This window comes from Vulpes lagopus, chromosome 2 (assembly GCF_018345385.1).
Source record: "Vulpes lagopus strain Blue_001 chromosome 2, ASM1834538v1, whole genome shotgun sequence".
Lineage (NCBI taxonomy): Eukaryota > Metazoa > Chordata > Mammalia > Carnivora > Canidae > Vulpes > Vulpes lagopus.
Genome location: NC_054825.1, coordinates 98460256 through 98479806, shown reverse-complemented (window position 1 = coordinate 98479806; position 19551 = coordinate 98460256). Strand labels below are relative to the sequence as shown.

At 41.5% G+C, this 19551-nt stretch overlaps 1 protein-coding gene across 1 annotated transcript in view; it reads right to left on the bottom strand.

The window, feature by feature from the left end:
* The window catches only part of MTHFD1L (methylenetetrahydrofolate dehydrogenase (NADP+ dependent) 1 like), a 188127-nt gene that overhangs the window by 150877 nt on the left and 17699 nt on the right, over positions 1-19551 (bottom strand). Inside the window, exon 8 of the mRNA XM_041744611.1 lies at positions 7506-7617. Within this exon, the coding sequence (XP_041600545.1) occupies positions 7506-7617 (112 nt within the window). The remainder of the gene's footprint in view (positions 1-7505; positions 7618-19551) is intronic.

The following is a 19551-nucleotide window of genomic DNA, read 5'->3' as shown; positions in this document are numbered from 1 at the left end:
TCCCTGCCATAAAAGTAATATGACCAAGTTTCCATAAAAAAGTGAGAAATTGTCTTTTAGGATATTCATTTTCAGGATGATCTGATTTTCAAAATACAGAGGCAACTGTAAGAATTCTACTTCTCCCTTCTTCAGTGGGCACTTACAAAGGTTATGAAAAGCAAGCACACATGTAAAATGCTTTAGCCTATATTCTCCCTTAGAGAAAAAGAAACATTTCTCATAGCAACTTTTTTGAATTAAGAAACTATTTTCCTCTATTTTGGACCACTTGACTCTTATATTATCCATTTTGCTGACAGTCCTTTGCAAGAAAGAGCACAAAACACTTACCCTTAAGTGTTCTGTGATGCTCTACAGTCAAACGTATTAAGGGTGTTGGAAAATCATATCCCTCTGGTATTGTTTAAAGATTAGCAACACTTCACAGTTTTATAAATCATATTTAGGCAAAAGCCAAGAGTCATAGAGAATGAGATTGTTTTGTTTTGCTTGAACCACTAGAGATCTGATCTAAAGGTCTTGTCCAAACATTATGGAAAAGAAATATACTTCTTTCCTTTTAATCTCTATCTTTAAATGATGAAGAAATAAGAAAAAGCTACATGCCAGGAGCTGGTATTATTAATTTATTAATAATGCAATTAATGCATAGTCCCAGAACAGAATCACAAGTACCCATGCAAGAATATTTCACCTACAGAGTTACACAGTAAGCAATTCCTCCCATAATCTCAGCCACTGCCTTGCATAAGATAGAAGGTGATTAAAATCAACAAAGATTTTAAAACACAATACAAAATGTGCCTACACATATATTTTAAATGTTAGAAGAATCTTACAAGGGGATGCCTAGGTGGCTCAGTGATTAAGCATCTGCCTTGGGCTGGGTCATGACCCTGGGGGTCCTGGGATCTTAAAAAAAAAAAGAAAAGAAAAGAAAAGAAAAGAAAAGAAGAAGCATCTTGCAGGAACCAAATTTCCCTTTCTGAAGAAAGTTACTTGAATTTCAATAATGCTTTTGGTATCATAGTGTTTTCTTTTCCTTCTACTACATTCCATCCCAGACAATTATGATTAATGTTTTCTTTCTGGGAAAATGTAAAATGGTGATCCCAAGGTGACTGGATCAGAAGTTGTTACTTTTTTCTGTCTACTTTTCTCTGTTTCACAAACTGTCATGAACACTGTATTGTTTTTGTAGTATGAATAGATGTCATCTTAAAACTGAGAACTTTTAAATTTGATAACTTAAAAAACCCCTATCATAAAAGTGATAAGACCATTTTTCCATAGAAACTGAGAAATTGTATTGTAGGATATTAATGTTAAGGATAACCTAGTTAAAAAGTTCTGAATCCAGAGAATTTGAAGCAATGAAGATGGTAACTCAGTGAATTGGGAATAACATTCTTAACAAATTTCATGGCTAAAGAGAATCAAGAAAGGAAATCATGACCTCACCCCTCTGCCTGTGTAGAGGCAGGGCTCCACCCGGAGGCTGTCTACACTCTGCCTGCCAAGGCTGTCTGCACTCAGCCCACGAGTCCGGCAGGGGTCCCAAGGGTCCCGTCCCAAACCAAATGGGTCTTTTCACTTCCCACTAAACACTCCCCATTTACTCGTGATTCTTCCAAGGACAGGTCAATGAATCACTTTAAAAGATGGCCTTTCATTTATAATTTTTCTTCCTAACCAAACTTTCTACAACAAGAAAATGTAAGGCTAATGTGTCATAATGCTTTCCCTGGAAATCAGAATGGTACTTTCCCTGACAGGAGCTGTTTTGAGACCACCCTGGGAATTTTGCCAGAATAAATGAACTGGGAGGGACCAACGCAAATTCTTCTTTGGTCTTCCTGCCATCTCTGCTATATGGACACATTTCAGCTTTTCTGCTGTCTGGCCCAGGGCACCCTTCTTATCACAAAAGCACTGTATGAACCCTCAAATATGCTCTCATCCTCTGGGAGAAATGAGTAACTTATAAAAACTTTATGTGAAGTTTTGAAAACAGGAAAAGCTAAAAAAAAAACAAAACTATAAATTAGTATAGATAACATTTTCGAAATCACTGGCGATTAGTTTTAAGTTAAATATATATTCATCTTATAGGATAACAAAAAATGCAATAAATGAAATCTTTATATAATTTTTGTAACAATGCTCACAAGGGTTGAACTCATAGCTTAAAACATTTGAATTCCACCACCAAATAACAATGTCTTTTTTTTTAACAGAATATAATGTAAGAATTTTCAAAAAAAGAGGAATTAAATTAGTATCAACTTAAATAAATAGCTCTTTTGAAATCACTGAAACCAAAGTAGGAAGAAGTTAACAGAGTCTGTATATAATAAGTTGTATATTCTAAACATCTTGAGACTTTTTAAAAAGTGAGAACACTAAATGTATTACACTGAGAACTGGTTAAAATTTGAAATGAAACCTGACAATAACATTTGAGTCCAATGTTTTAGAATTTCCTGGGAAAAAAAAAGAAGGGAAACAGGTAATAGATATAATGGATTTTGGAATAAATAGAGTTCAAAATTCATAAGCAAATGTCCTTATTTTATTCCAAGTGCACTAAGATAAAGATTGTATTACAGGTGTGTCTAATTTCTTTAAAGCTACCTTCTTACATTCTAAGAAACTCATTGGGAAGAGACCTTCCCTGACCTGGATTTTCAAACACAGACTTACATTTTGCTAATATGAAATCTGAAAGCTATTTTGTGTGCTAGGGGTTTGAAGACAATCAAGTGGAGGGAGGAGGTGGTGGACCACTTAGTGGCAGCTCCTATGAAAGAGGTGCTATGAGGTGAGAGCTCATTTATTCCTCTCGAGAGCCTTGTTTCCATCGTACCCACAAGGAAACTGAAGATCACGGAACTTAAATTATTTGCTCAAAGTCACACAGCTTGTAAATACAATGCAATTAAGAGATAACCAAAACCAAAACAACCTCTCTTCTCTTTGAGTAAAATCAATATAACCCAAATTCCATGCTTTTCCAAACACTGTATTAATTATACTGTCTCCTTTTGGGCTCATGAGAGAGAAAGTTTCAGGTCTCCCAGGGTTCCCCAGGTCGTTAGCATGAACCCTGAGATGCACCTGGGCTTCTCCTATCACTCCACACTAAATATACTTACACTCACTTAAAATGATGCTGTCAAGTACTCTGACCCACAAAACTGCTGTTTTGATATTCTTCTCTGGGCCCAACATCAGACCAGCTTCTCCTTTGTCCCATCAGGAAATAAGTCTTAATATTAGAGTACAAAATGGTCTTGCTTAGGATGAATTCTGTTCTTTAGCAAGCAGAGCATTATAAAATCACAGCTTCTGTGATTTGAAACTTAATAATAAAATATTATTGTTATAGCTAGAAACTGAACATTAACATGTCCTTCTTTTATTTGTTTATTTAGTTAGTTATTTTTACTTGGTAAGGATTTATTATCCAATCATTAAGTCATTCGCTTTCTCAACTCACTTCCAATAGATCAGATTTTCCCTTTGGCATGTCATAGATTTTTATATGCCAGAGTAAAGAACCATAGTATAATTTGGTACTACTCAAGGAAGATACATGTTCCTCTTTTAAATCAAAACATTAGACTCATGCCACAGAAGAGTGAACGGATCCAACAAGTTAGGTGTAATTGTTTTCTGAGCACTGCCTCTGGGATATCAGCCATCTGAAAAATCTCTCCTGGGATTAAATATTCAATAAAATGCCTCTATAGAATTACCTCATTATAAATCACCATATCCCACCTATCTTTATGGAGGGGGGGAAAGGGAGGCCTGTACCTTTAAGAGGAGTATGAAAATTTCATTATAAACCCTGCATTCAGGGATCCCTGGGTGGCGCAGCGGTTTGGCGCCTGCCTTTGGCCCAGGGCGCGATCCTGGAGACCCGGGATCGAGTCCCACATCGGGCTCCCGGTGCATGGAGCCTGCTTCTCCCTCTGCCTGTGTCTCTGCCTCTCTCTCTCTCTCTGTGACTATCATAAATAAATAAAAATTAAAAAAAAAAAAAAAAAGATTTATAAACCCTGCATTCACCCAATCATCAGTTATTTAGGAACCTTTCATTCTTAAGTGTGAATAAAAGCATCTTTCCTTTTAATAATGCTTTAAGAAGTCTTTGTTTAAGGTGGTGAGGTAATGCAAAAAAGGGAGAAAAAAAGCCTTTCATCAATCTATTCGGAGATTAAATTTTCATACTAATCAAAGTTGCTAAAATTAAAATTGCCTGGGGTTCCTGGCTGGCTCTGTCAGTACAGTGTGGGACTCTTGATCTCAGGGTGGTAAGTTCTAGTCCCATGTTGCATAGAGAGATCACTCAAAAATAAAATCTTTTAAAAGGTTCTCTCTCAAAAAATTAAAATTGAATAAATAAAAGTGAAAACTCACTATCAGGAAAAATCATGCTCATATGAATGGTGCGAACATTCTACTTAATCACTAGAGCATTTTTCATCTTGTCTTTGCCCTCTCGGCCCTGTGTTTGCATGAGAGACAAGTTCAAGGAGATATCTATGTATCTACAAACTTCAAACTGTAATCAACCAGAGTACAATTCTGAGTCCAAGTTGATTCACTCATTCAACACTCAGTATTTATTGAGCATGTATTATGTGTCATGTACTAATTCTGGGCAGTAGGCATTCAAAAATCAAGATGAAAACTGCTAGTACTGGACCAGACACATTTAAAATAAACTAACTGTAATCAGTCTACATACAGAATTGTTCTGTCAAAATATAATGCCTTGATCCTTTTTGTTCCCCCCAGAAGGATCACTACATTGAAATCTAATGTTTTTATGAATGCCTTTAAAAAAGTAAAGGTCCTCAAAAGAAACCTATTAAAAATAAGACACAGGGGATCCCTGGGTGGCTCAGTGGTTGGCGCCTGCCTTCGGCCCGGGGCGTGATCCTAGAGTCCTGGGATCGAGTCCCTCGTCTGGCTCCCTGCATGGAGCCTACTTCTCCCTCTGCCTTTGTCTCTGTCTCTCTCTCCCTCTCTCTGTGTAGCTCATGAATGAATGAATAAAATCTTAAAAAAAAAAAAAAAAAAGACACAGTTTCACCAAAAAAAAAATATATATATATATGTCACCTTCATTTATTTAATCATAGAGCTCAAAGGTATTCCAAAAGAACACTGAAGTAGTGTCTCTCTCCAGCCAGGATTATGCCAAAGTTGTCCCTAAATATATAAACTTTAATTAAAAGAAAATACTGCAAGTAAATATAACAGCAAAGCAGCATTCATTTAAAAGAACATAAAGGGGACGCCTGGGTGGCTCAGCAGTTGAGCGTCTACCTTTGGCTCAGGGCATGATCCTGGGGTCCTGGGATCAAGTCCTGAATCAAGCTCCCCTCAGGAAGCCTGCTTCTCCCTCTGCTTATGTCTCTGCCTCTCTCTCTCTGTGCGTCTCATGAATACATAAATAAATCTTTTTTTTTTATATTTATTAGAGACGGGATTGGGGGGGGAGGAAGAGAAAGAGAGAGAGATGCAGAGACACATGCGGAGGGAGAAACAGGCTCCATGCAGGGAGCCCGATGCAGGACTCGATCCCCGGTCTCCAGGATCATGCCCTGGGCTGAAGGCGGCGCTAAACCGCTAAGCTACTGAGGCTGCTTACATAAATAAATCTTTAAAAGAAAAGAATATAAAATCATAATTGACTTTCCTCATCCAAATTTTAAGCAGAGGAACAAATCTGTGATGGCCATCATTTATGGTTTGGGCCTTGCTTTTTTTCAGGTGGGGAAAGAAAGTTATATCCCGAAACTACATATAATTCAAAGAAATTATTTAGTGCAAGCCTTTTATTTGCTAAAAGGGGAAATTAATCCTATATTCACATTATATTATACCTCTAATTGCTTTATTCATCTGTATGATATTCATGCAGAGCCAAGTACCTGAGCATTCTGGGAAATTCCTGGGCATCATCCCTGCATACTCCAATCCATCCCACCCCCTCCAGCCCCAGAGGGCTTTTAATATGATTGGTTAATTTTGGGAGGAGGAAAATTTCCTTTTTTTAAAAAAATATTTATTTATTTATTATTTATGATAGACATAGAGAGAGAGACAGGCAGAGACACAGGAGGAGGGAGAAGCAGGCTCCATGCCTGGAGCCTGATGCGGGACTCGATCCCGGGACTCCAGGATCACGCCCTGGGCCAAAGGCAGGCGCTAAACCACTGAGCCACCCAGGGATCCCCCGGGAGGAGGAAAATTTCCTAGAGGGGTGGGTCTATTATTTTTCTTTTTGAAGTAACGGTTATATATTAATAATAGTTATATGAGTTTCAGTAATACATTGTTTTCTTTTCCTCCTATTACATTCCAATCCAATTAAGTTCAGTGCATTTTTTGTGGAAGAATGTAAAATGGTTATCTCAAGGTGACTGGATCAAAGTTTTACACACACACACAATTTGTTTTTTTGTTTTTTTGTTTTTTTACACACAATTTGATACTATTCTCTATTTTACTCTTCTGTGGAGCAGTCTAGGTTTCCAGATCTAGCAAAAGTGAAAGAGGACAGAGACCCACTTTGGCTCAACCTCTGAACACCCTGGGGAAAAATGCTGCCCAACAGGCCAGCTCAGCATGGTCCTCTCCAACACTGAAACCTGAAGGCTGCAGGTGACAGGGAAGTAGGATCTCTTATACACACGTTACCCAAGGATTGAAAAGGTGGGCTAGGTACAGTACAAAGCTTTCTTAGTCTCAGAGAGTCTTTCAGTGAATGAGAAAAAAGCATCCCTCTGGGCCTGTTCTACTGGCCCCTGGCCTGGATATGCTGATGTGGGCACAGCCCGAGCTCCTCTGAAGGGTGGTGGGGGCGGGGAGGTCTGGTATGGTCCCAGACATTCCTGGATCCCTTGGTGAAACACCATCCTAAGACCACCTGTTTCTGATGGCGACTTTCACACTGCTCTGAGGTGCTCTGGGGCTCCAAGGAAGTGCCTGAGGGGTCACTGCAAGGGGAAACCAGGCACAGGGCTGGTCTCCATTCCCATCCCTCCCAGCAACTATTTTCATTTGCTTTGACATGTTGAGGTTCATCTAAAGATTTCTTTGGGAGAATGGATTCTGCTTTGTTGTACAAGACTGGAAACCACTATTTCTAGAGTATCTCACACATGGACGGATGATCTACTTCAGATCACAACCGACCTGACTACTCCATGCTAGGGGCCAGGAGGGGCATGTCTGCATGTGGGAGTGGGAGGCGGCTACCGTAGCTGGCATCTTGGCTTCTCTTCACCTGACGATGTGGTTTCAGTATCAGGTAACTCAGTGAGTAGGCCGTCAACATTCTGAATTTCCTATTCTCTATACAGATGCTGATGATGACCAACCTTTCAGGGACATCCTCTCTTCTGAATAAGGTTAACATTTCTCATAACAATCTTACCTGCTTTCATTAGCAGCCCAACACCAATTTTAAGACGTTTGCCCACCTGATAGGAAGTCATGGGAACAGTTGAGAACTGTAGTTCCTGGCTGTATCCAAGAAAGGGGAATATCTTCTGGCTTAGGAGAGCCTAACACCACAATATCAGCCTCAAGAAGCTAGAAAGAAAAAGAAAAACATCACATGTGTTTTAATCTGTGGCAGAGACACATGACTAGCGATCTGTGTCAACTAACTTCCATGCAATAGATAACAGCCATCCAGTTTGGTGCCACCCTAAGAACATGGACAGAATCACTTCACTAATTTCTTAATGCAGCACATGTCAGGACAGGGCATGATTACCATATCATAGAAAGAAAAAGGGGCACAATTTCTTCAAGGTAGCCAGTTCAGCGTGTCCACTGGGTGCAGTATCACCATCTACATGTTTTCACCACTAACTACAGTCTCCAGAGAAAGGATGGGGCCATGGAAACTACACGGATGGAGGCAGGAGACTGAAAGGGGTACAGGATGGGTGGTGTCCGGATTCATGCAGTGGCTCAGGAGGAGGGCGGGGGTGGTTGCAGGCGAGCCACTTGAAGATCTGGCCAGTTTGGGGGGCCTGCAGGCCTGTACAACTATAGTCAAAATTAGGCCCATATGGAACTTTTACTGGATCTATGGGAGGAATTTCAAAAGCTCAAGAAAGAATCTCATTTTCTGGGAGGCTCTGCTTAGTCTCCTGTCAAACTGCTTGTTTCTTTGTTTTTTGTTTTTTGTTTAAGAAAAAGGAAAGAATGCAACTATTGACACAAAACACATTCATCACAACCGTCTTGTCCAATTTTGATAACAGTGCTGGAGAAACATGTCTGGTAGGAAGGGGACATTTAGAAGAGATTGATCTCAACCAAATAATGACCACCTGTCCCAGTACTATCCCAACTAAGCAACAGACGATCACAATCTGGATCCATGTGCAGAGGTGAGAGGTGGAGGAGGAATCTGAAGGACCTATGAGGGAAAACAGCTCTGATCGCACATGTCAGCTATGTGGGTTGGCACTACCAACCCACTTAATAGACAAGGAAACTGAGGCTCAGAAAACACAAGCACCTCTCTCATAAGTCCTGTTTCCCCTAGAGGAGCCAGTCTTAGAACACTCAATGAGGGAGAAAGAGACAACTGCCCGTCCTCCACTTCCCCACACTGCTTTCCTCCCCACATTGCTTTGCCTGCAGACTTCAATGCCCTGCAACCAACCGCAGACTCTTTAGAATCAGACAGATACAGGAGAGGGAGACAAAACACAGACATACCCATTGCCGCTACCACCACCCAAGTTCCCCATAACTAAAGGTGCTCATGCGCCCTCATCCATTCTCTGCTTGGACAGGCTGATTGCTGCGGGAAACACCAGGTCAGCAATTCAGCCTAAGTCTTCTGTAACACACTTTGGGCAAGAGGCTGCATCCACTAACGTCTCTTAAAAATCTCAAGACAAGAGATGGCAGTGCAGGGAAGCAGATCCATGACAGGCCTAGCTGGTTTATGAAAGAAAAAGGCCAGGATCTAGAACAGATCCAAATTCCTCTGACAGGAGGAACACGATAACAATTTAAAAGGCATGTCTTTTCAAAGAGCAGGTGAAGGCAACCTTTAAAGTTAGCATCCCAGGAACACCTGATCTATTTGATCAATTTGGTCACGTCAACAGGGAAAAGGGAATTAACACATTCACTGGACCCAAACAATGCTTGCTGCTTTCCACTACCACACATTAAGACACAGGAAGAGTATGCTGAAATGGTGTCACAGTAAATCAATTGCGTGACTCACATTAAAAAGAGAAAAAGGCCCCTACTAAAACTGTCATCCTTTTTTTTTTTTTTAAGATTTTATTTATTTATTCATGAGAGACAGACACAGAACGGGGGGGGGGGGGGCAGAGACACAGGCAGAGGGAGAAGCAGGCTCCATGCAGGGAGCCCGATGGGGGACTCGATCCCAAGCCCTGTCTCTCCTAAAGGACGGCTCTGTGGGCTTTGAGAAGGCCCAAGAGGACAGGGAAATAAGTATTTTTTTTTTAAGATTTTATTTATTTATGAGAGAGAGAGAGATGTAGAGACACAGGCAGAGGAGAAGCAGGTTCCATGCAGGGAGCCCAATGTGGGACTTGATCCTGGGGCTCCAGGATCACGCCCTAGGCTGAAGGTGGCGCTAAACCGCTGAGCCACCCGCTAAACCGCTGAGCCACCCGCTAAACCGCTGAGCCACCCGGGCTGCCCGTCATCCTTTTTTTTTTTTTTTTTTAATGCTGTGGGACCACAACACTGTGAAACGGATTTCAAAAGTTTACCGCTAACATCCCCAGTAATCTAGTACGGTTAGTGCCACATGTTCTCCAAAGGCAGATCCTAAGAGCCGCTAAATTTTTGAGTGATGTTACATTTAGGGACAAAAAAGTGTTAAGGAAAGAGGATTTTAAACATCTGAATTTAAAAAATGTACTTCTTCATCTATTGATACTACTGGAGATACTCAAACATAGCAAGCCTCGAGAGAAAACTCAAATGTTTAACTCCCGTTGGAAATGATCAGCAGATAAGAAATGCCATTTTTGCTACATTTTCATGCACAAGAGCAGCAAAAACAGAATATGTTAAAACTTTTATAAAAAGGAAGTTAAAAAAAAAAGGAAGTTAATAAGTACAAGCCCAAAACATTCATTTTGGAAAAAGCCAAGGATCACAGGTTCACGTAAGTCCCCCAAGAACACTTAGTTTCCTACACATGGTGCCTTTGATACAACCTGTTCTTTTCATTACCTATAAAACTCGGGGATCTCATTCTGACTCCTCAACTCCATATTTAAATACGACCCTCAAGTGGGCTGTGCTAATAAGCAACTGGAGGACAGTTGATCCCACAGAGAAACGACAAAAATCTCCACCATTAGGAATGATCACATTGGAGATGCTAATTCTTTCTGGAAGGAAAACTGCTAGCTGCTTAAATCAATAAATAACTCACTGAGGAGTAAGGAAGATTTTAATGAGCTAGAATTCAAGGAGAATTATCGTCTCGCTGGCTGTCTCTACTTTCCTCCTCCCAAATGGGAAAGACCCTGGCCAAAGCCAGCCTTGAAACTCTACCTCGTAACAAAATACTGCTTTCTCTGCTGAGACTTGAGTAGAAGCAGCTTACAGAGCACCGCCCACTCCCCAGGCGGAAGACCAAATGTTAAAACAATGGTAAGACACAGATATGCTGACCTTAACGTGGAGCATGTGGGAGTAACATAGTTTAGAGCTCATGAAAACTATTTTTCACTATGTCATTGATTTTTAAGGGGTGGAGGGGCAAGCATCAGAAAATGGACAGAGGGAGATGCAGGAAAGATGTGATCTGCAAGGTCCTAAGGAACACCATGATTTTGTATTTAGCAAAAACAAAACAAAACAAAACCAACAACAAAAAAAAAGGCATTTTAAAATTCAAATTACAGAAAGTACAACGCCCCCCCCGCCAGAATTTATCTTCTGCTATCAATGTGTTTTGAAAGGGCACATATGGAAATCTTAGGTATGAGATATGTATATTATCTGAAAGCTGGGATGAGTTAGGAAAAAAAAAAGTCGAGAAATAAGTCTTGATGAATTGTGATATTACCTGAGACCTATAAAACCTGTTTCTATATTGTTCAGGTTACCAACACAGTTCAGAAAACAAAGTTAAAAAAAAAAAAAATCAACAGGTCCTTTCTCCAGCAAAGATTTGCTTCTAAAATTACAGTAACTTAAAGAGAATAAAGAAGGTCAAGAATTCTTAGTGAGTATACTCAGCAGCCAACTCTAAGGTGCAACTTGGGACAGACGCTGAGGTTGCTGAGGATCTGAAAAAAAAAAAAAAAATTCCTGCCTACAAGAACTTAGAACTAGGATCTTCTAGATAGAAGATCTATCTTCTAGTGGTGCATAGGACAAACCACTGGGATAGGAAAAGAAATGGTTAAACATCCAATTTCTACTTACTTTGCCAACACAGACATTGGTGTTCTTGATCAGTCCCTGCACATGAGCGGGGCAGGCATCACACACACAGGGAGTGGTCTTGAGGCAAGGGCAGCTCGAACTTGTTCTCCTTTTTTTTTAATTTGAGGGGAAGAGGGGCAGAGGAGAGAATCTCAAGAAGATTCTGCACTGAGCATGGAGCCCAACATGGGACTTGATCCTACAATCCAGGAGATCATGACCAGGGCTGAAACCCAAAGTCCCATGCTTAACCAACGGAGCCACCCAGGCACCCCGTGTTCTCCCACTTTTGATAAACTGGCACACACCGTTGGTCGTGTGAGCCTGGTTAAGTGGCTCATATGTTCCACAGCAGATTCTTTAGACTGCTTTGCAATGTAAGGTGTGTCTGTGAAATCTTACGTGGCACAGGGGCTCCTTGAGTATTGCATGGCAAAGTCCTAAAAAGTTAGGTTCTTCTTTTTTTTTTTTTCCTAATGAAATGTCACTTTTCTTTCTACAAACACCAAATTTCCAAATTTGCTGACCTTTTCTCACTAACCAACAAGTAGCTCTTTGACAGAGTTACTTTGTTTGGTTGCCTTCACACCACCAGACAGGTTTTAGGAAGGTTACTCTGGAAGCTGGACTGAGAATGGGTTTGAGAGAGTGGGAGGGAAACATGCAAGGGGAGGAGACATTTGGTAGGAAGTTAGATTCAAACTCAGGATGGTCAGGGAGGAGAGGATGTCGGCTGGGATCTGTCAGCATACAGATGTAGTTAAACTCAGAAACTTGGTGATCTCAGAGAAACAGGTAGAATGGGCAGGAAAGGGGCCTTATGTACATCCCTGGGAGTATTCTTCATGGTAAGAGAAGAGAAGCAAATGGTGACTCTGGAGTGGCCCAGGAGGTAGGAAGAGGTGGAGTAGTCACATAGGCAAAGGGGAGAGGGCATGGTCAACAGGTATGAATGACACCCAATGGCCAAACAAACAAAAAGCAAAAAAATCCATTTTGGGCAATTAGGAATTCATCAGTGACTTTCCTATAGAAATGGGCATTAGCAACTCTGCCTGGCAAATTCCTGCCGTTTGAGTCAAGTGTGTTCCCTGCAGATGGAGGCTTCATCTAGGTTGAGTGTTTCATGAGCAGAGACTCTGTTTATTCATCCATTAATTTAAGTTGGGATGTCTAACTTTCTAGTTGAATTAACTGAACATCTACCATAGATAGCATTTAAGGCTTTGTACCTAAGGATCGATATCCACATTTTACTGAAATATTAAGCAGATTATCAAATAGAAAGTAATCTAAAAGGGGATGCCTGGGTGGCTTAGTGTTGAGCATCTGCCTTCAGTTCAGGGCATGATCCTGGGATCTGGAATCCAGTTTCCACATAGGGCTCCCTGCATGGAGCCTGCTTCTCCCTCTGCCTGTGTCTCTGCCTCTCTCCCTCTCTGTGTCTCTCTTAACTAAATAAATATTTTTAAAAAAAAGAGAGAAAGTAATCTAAAAGAAGAACGTCAAATCATTTTCATTCAGATCTTGTAAAACTTTGGCAAGATAAGAGAATGACAATTTCGGCAAAAGGCATTCCCCCCATCCCCTTCCTTGCACACCAAGTGATCTCATCTTGGCAAAAGTTCTTTTCCTTTCAGAAATTGGGCATGTATCTTTTTTCCACTCCTCTGTGATCAGATCACTGGCTTTTAAAACTAAGACCTATCTTGTGCTTATTTCATAAATCAGAATGACTACAAGCCAAACGGACAGTTAAGGATTATGATTAACAGCACTCATCTATCAACTTTTTCCGGGGATCCCTGGGTGGCGCAGCGGTTTGGCGCCTGCCTTTGGCCCAGGGTGCGATCCTGGAGACCCGGGATCGAATCCCACGTCAGGCTCCCGGTGCATGGAGCCTGCTTCTCCCTCTGCCTGTGTCTCTGCCTCTCTCTCTATCATAAAAAAATTAAAAAAAAAAAACAAAAAAACTTTTTCCTCCGAAGGATAAGAAATGACCTTGCTTTTCCTACATGTTCTAAGTCTACCTCTTACATCGCCATTCAACATACTTACCACTCCATGTAATGAGAAGAGTACCAACGAGATTCAGGTGGGTCCAGAATCATAGACAAGACACTTTCCCTTCAGGTGTAGCTGATGTGACACGAGGTATAACACATAAGAGAAGGAAAGTACAACCTCACATCTGGTAATGGGAGTATTTTGAAGGATTCATCAAAAATAATTCCCTTCCTCACACTCTAGGGAGAAAATCAAATTAAAAAGGATGGCTAAGAGAGGAGAGAGTCTGTGTGTGTGTTAAGGAGAATCTAATATGACAAAGACCCAGAGCCACGTGGCACAAAAAGGAGGAAATACCTAAGTCATAGTTCCCAGAGCAGTACTAAGCCAGCCAGGCCTCACAGAGAGAGGCAGGACAGCCCTGACGATCTACCTTCTTGTTAACCCGGTACCTAAATAGCTACAGCCTGCTGGAGTTAATGCAAGTGATGCAGCTGTGGAAAATTTAACTTTGTATTTCCTGACCCATTTGCATTTTCCAATTCTGAACTCTGGATTACACATCTGCACATTTTTTTTTGCATTGTTCCTCTGAGTCACTCTCAGGCTTCGGGTCACCTCCCCTGGAAAGCAAAGAAGTTGCCCTGGACAGAGGGGGGCCTGAGGTGTGGTCGGGAGCGTGCTCACTGGGGTTACAAGACCTCGGCTCAAGTGCAGGCTCTGCTGCTTCTCATGGGTGACCAGGCTCACCACCATTCATCTGCATGTGTAACGTTAATGAGATGACAGAGGAAAAAAGCTTTGAGGACCAAATCTTTACTCAAATGTAAGGTGCTTTATTGTTGTGGATTATGTTTAATACCTACCAATTCAAGTATTCTAATTCTTTAAATCCTATTTTAATTTGGGAACATCATTTACACTGGAAGAAGGGGTGAAAGGTGGAGCTGGGCTCTGCCAATGTGCAAAGAGCCCAACAGGGACGATACTAGGTGGACTGGAGGGGATACCTCTGGCCTGTTTGCCACAGGATGCGCTGGGACCCCTTCTTTTGTGCTTATGCACCTCAAACTGTATAACTAACAGTCATGTAACCATATATGGACCCCTGGAGTGCATGCCCACTGGTTCCAACAGATTCTCTCACAAATCCTTTTCTCACCAATGCTAGATATAATTGGCTTGATTTGGAGACTTTAAAAAAAAAAGTCCTATTCAGGTGCACCTGGGTGGCACAGTGATTCAGTGTCTGCCTTCGGCTAAGGGTGTAATCCCAGGGTCCTGGGATCGAGTCCTGAATTGGGCTCCCCATGGGGACCCTGCTTCTCCCTCTGCCTGTGTCTCTGCCTCTCTCTGTGTCTCTCATGAATAATTTTTTTTAAAAACCATAAATAAATATATAAATAAATGAATAAATAAATAAATAAATAAAGTCTAACCTTTTGTACCCGCCAGTACCTGACAGCTCAGATGAGGAACATCAGAGATCAGTCCCAAGACATTAGACTTGCATTGAGTTCACTCTTGTTTTTTCCCAACAGTTTGTCATTCCAGATAGAGGAGTAGCAGAAGTAGACTCAATGCCATTCCCTCCCTGAGGCCTTGGGCTTGTCACCAGCCTGCCAGGGAGGGCGTCAACCTCCTTGAGAGGGCAGTTGGGGGGGTCCCAGTCACATTGATAGTAGTCCCTCTTCTTTCACACCAGTTACAGGTGCAGGTGGTGGAGGAGACTGTCCCAGATCCCAGGGCACCACAGATTTTGTGCCAAGCAAATACCAAGGTTGTTCAGTAATGTGTGACTAAGTGACCTGAGTCATGGAGGGCACAGAGCAATCTTCAACGGATTTTTCCATGTTCATGGGCTGAAAATGCCTCTGGATGTCACTTCCCATTATTCTCACTCCTGCCACTCCCCAATCATGGCATCACTTACTAACTCCAGAGAGGGGGGTGAATAGGACTCTTTTTTTTAAAGAAGATTTTATTTATTTATTCATAAGAATGTGCTAAGCTATTATTCTCATGAATAAATGAATAAATAAAGGCAGAGACACAGACAGAGGGAAAAGCAGGCTCAACGACTGAACCACTCAGGCATCCCAAAAAGGCTAGACTTTAAAGGTACTTTTAAGAGACTGGGTTTTGTGATGATCTAGAATAAGAGCTGACTCAAGACAGTGGCTAAAAATGCAGGCTGTACCACCTCTATCATTTTATGACTTTAGATTTGGAAAGTCTACTTCTCAGAGTCTCAGTTTCCTTAACTGTGATATGGGGAGAATGAGAATTTTCTGAACAGGAAATCTGTGCAGAATCAATGAGACAATGTGAGCAAAGTGCTGAGCCTGATTCATGGTGCGAACTCAACTAATGTGAGCGGTCATTACTGTCGTTACAATAGGTCATTAGTTTAAGTGTGGCCTCTACTGTGAAAGAGTTATTATGCTCACCAGAAACCCTGAAGGCCAGAAGATAGTAGGGTGACATAAAGTGCTGAAGAAAAAAAAAAAATCTGTCAATGAGAATTCTCCATCCAGCAAAAAAGGTATTTCAAAAACAAGGGAGAAATTAGTATATTCACATATTAACAAAACGAAGGGAGTATATTATCACTAGACCTGTCCTACAAGAAATGCAAAAAGGAGTCCTCAGGGTAGAAATGACAGGACACTTGACATTAACTCCAAGCCTTATGATGAAATAAAGATCTCCAGAAAAACCAGTATTACTGTAATTTTGGTTTGTAAGTATGTTTTCTTTCCACAGCATTTAAAAGGCAAATACATTATAAATTTAAAAATATTTTTTTAAAAACCCCAATCGTGTAACTCACTAATCTCATCTAGTTAATATTTTTAAGAGATTTTATTTATTTGACAGAGAGAGAGACAGAGACAGAGAAAGACAGAGAGAGAGACAGAGAAGGAGAGCACAAGCAGGGGGAGCTGCAGGGAGAGGGAGAAGTAGGTTCCTGGCTGAGCAGAGAGCCCAATGAGGAGCTCGACCTGAGCCGAAGGCAGGGGCTTAACTGACTGAGCCACCTAGGTGCCCCTAATCTCAACCAGTTTAAAAGCTAGGGATTTTTTCCCTCCGAATCTTTCGAAAAAAGGATTATTCTTTTTTCAGGATTTCATATGTACAATACAAACATATTTAGAATTTTCCAAATCACTTTTAAAAGCCTTTTATAAGCCATGCTGTGCAGTGAATTTAAACTGGAAATGACTGTGATCATTTAGCTTTGCTCAAAAAAACCCAACATACTTTGATCCTTTAAATGGGAAAGACTTGGATTTTTTTCTGTTCTTGTGTTAGTACTAGTTTCGAGGGTCTCTTTGGTTAGAAGGAGGAGAAATGAGATCCTTTGAGAAAAACAAAATAAAACGGTTCTCTTATTTCTGGGTTATTTCTTATACACACAGCTGGGATTGACCCGATCTGTCACAGCTGGAGGCCATTTCACCGGGTCCTCCAGCTGTGTCTAACCACAAATTCAGAAGAGGCTCTCCTGCTAGCAGTGCCGAGTAAGGGGTGTGCACATGGGGCCCCAAGGAACTTGTCAACCTCTCTTCCCTGGAGAGGGGTACCACTCCAACTCATAAATACCAAATGCAGAACATTCCCTCACCTCAAATTGCTTTTGGCATCAGAGTGAACTCATCAGGGTGAGGAAGAGATAAGCCAGTTCTCACTGGGCAGCAGCTCTGTCCAGTCCCCACACTGGGGAGACATTCCACACCAGGGGTCTGGGAAGCTGAGTGTGGGGCCTCTGTGTGGGTGGAGGAAGGAGGGTGATTCCTTGGCCCTACCCAAAAACATCAGATCCAGTGCTTTGGCTTACTGACATCTGATGCTCCTCCACAGCATGCAGCTAATTTGGACAAATGCCCAGACATTCTTCCCCTCCCCCACGCATAAATGCATAACATATAGCAAAGCCCAGAAGTGATGTTCAAACAAAGCAGGAAAGTTATTCTTAATTTTCAGTGACACACTCAGATGGGCATAGAATGGTAAAGCTGCAAATTACAAAAGTCTACTCTATTTTGCACAAAACTCTAAAAAAGGTACATCTCAATTCTTCATGTTCAGGCCCCATGGAGATTTTATGCATAATCAGCATCCATTTCTATTTAACTAACTGTATGTAACCATTCCTCTATATTGTAGGGAGGAATAACATTCCCATAAGGAGTAATTAATAAACAAGGAACACCCACCAGACACAACTTGAAGTACAGGGGCTTCTGAGTAACACAGAACTCATGGGAAAGAAGAGAGGTCCCCCACAGCCAGGAGCAAAGGATCTCTGTTAAATTACTTAAGGTTGGGGATACGCCTGGTAGAGAGTGGGGGGTGACCCTGGACAGGCCAAAGCTGGGCATCCACTCTCTCCAAGATAGTCTCTCTTCTTTTTTGCTTTGGTCTCATTCCCTCCACCTCCACATGTTGTTGGGAAGCCTCACGTAGGCGTCTCTCCTTCTGCCAGCCATACATTAGAAGCATATCTACCGGGCTTCCAATGAGGGACCTAGGTCCCACTATTTTTTAGCTTACCTCCTTATGATTTAATCAACCCACTGACTTTTCCACATTGTGAAGCTTGCCAGTGCCTTTCCTGACTCACCATTAACAGCAGCCAAGCAATTAATGTGGATGTCTGTAGGTGCTAAGTTCTGTGCTAAGCAAACTTATATCACGGAATGCCCCCAGCAGCCCTATGAGGTAGGGGGTATAACGATCCCCATTCTACACATAAAGAGACAAGAGACAAAGCTCAGAAAAGGCTTGAATCCAGAGCTGTTTGTCACCAAAGCCTATGTCCTAATCCTTACCAAGAACACAAATACCATGTCTGACTCCACACCCTCCAAGGCAGTTCCTACTGGTAGCAATAGGCTGTAATTGCTTGTACGTCATACCAAACTTGACAGGTTATGTGTAGTGGAGGAGGTGGTAGACAGGACTCTAATGTTACACGGTCACCTCTGATCCCCAACCTCTCAGGAAGGAAATCCCCAACCAGATGGCCAACAGGGGCTCTTGTTCCATGTCAAGTACAAATAAGTCTATTAAGAAATGCTTTACAAATATGAGTTCCTTTGACCTAATAGCCATAATCTTCTATTTCCCCTCTTCTTTCCCCAACACTTATCATTGCTGATAAGGAGAACCTAAATGTACTATCATCTTACATTGTGCTCTTTATTCCTTGTTGATATAATTAGAAAACAAAAATCCCAAACTGTGGTTACATTTACATGTTCACTGTTTTTCACAGTGAAGGAAAGTTTCCTAAGGGTGTGGCAAGGGTGGACATACCCTGTCCTGGACAGGACCCCAGGACGCCAACCCACGTTGAGGTGCTACCACTGTAGTCTGCAGAGGTCTGCTGACCCTTTGAAACAAGGCCTAGCCACGGCCTATGTTTTAGAAATAAAATACAGAAGAGTGAAAAGTCAAATGTCAGGAGGCATATTGTGGGGAAGTACATGGCTAGTGAAGTTCTAGTTTCTGGCATGAAAATAGAAAGATAAAGGCTTTGCCTCGTGGTGGGACAAGTAGTAAGTAGGCCAGGTAGAGGGGGGCTGAATTCCAGAGGCCAAAAAAATTTCAAAGATGAGTATGAGGAGCCCTGAACCTTCCTTTCCAAATTTCCAGCTACAAAGATGAAGCAATAAGGAGAAAGTCCACAGTCTCTAAGATTTACAGTGATGCCATTATAAGTGCCCAGGAATCAGGAAACAGAATGTGTGTGCAACACAAACTATTCCAGAGAACTTTCTTGGACATCTACCCCATTTCTGGATTCTCTAGAGAGTAAAGCCACTTGATTGTTCTCAAAGTTAGGATGAGATTTATCCCAAAGAAGAGTCAAGGTGATTTATTTCCATAATAAAAAAGTACTTTGAAAGATGTCTTTGTTTTACAAAAATACAGATACAACTAGCAAAGTATCTGTGACAGCTGTGAAAACATTCAGTTGCCAATGAAGGTATTTTTCTCTTTTTTGCCACAGCTGTTCAGTTCAGAGTAAGGTCTGTTTTCCTCTTCCACTAAGCTTCC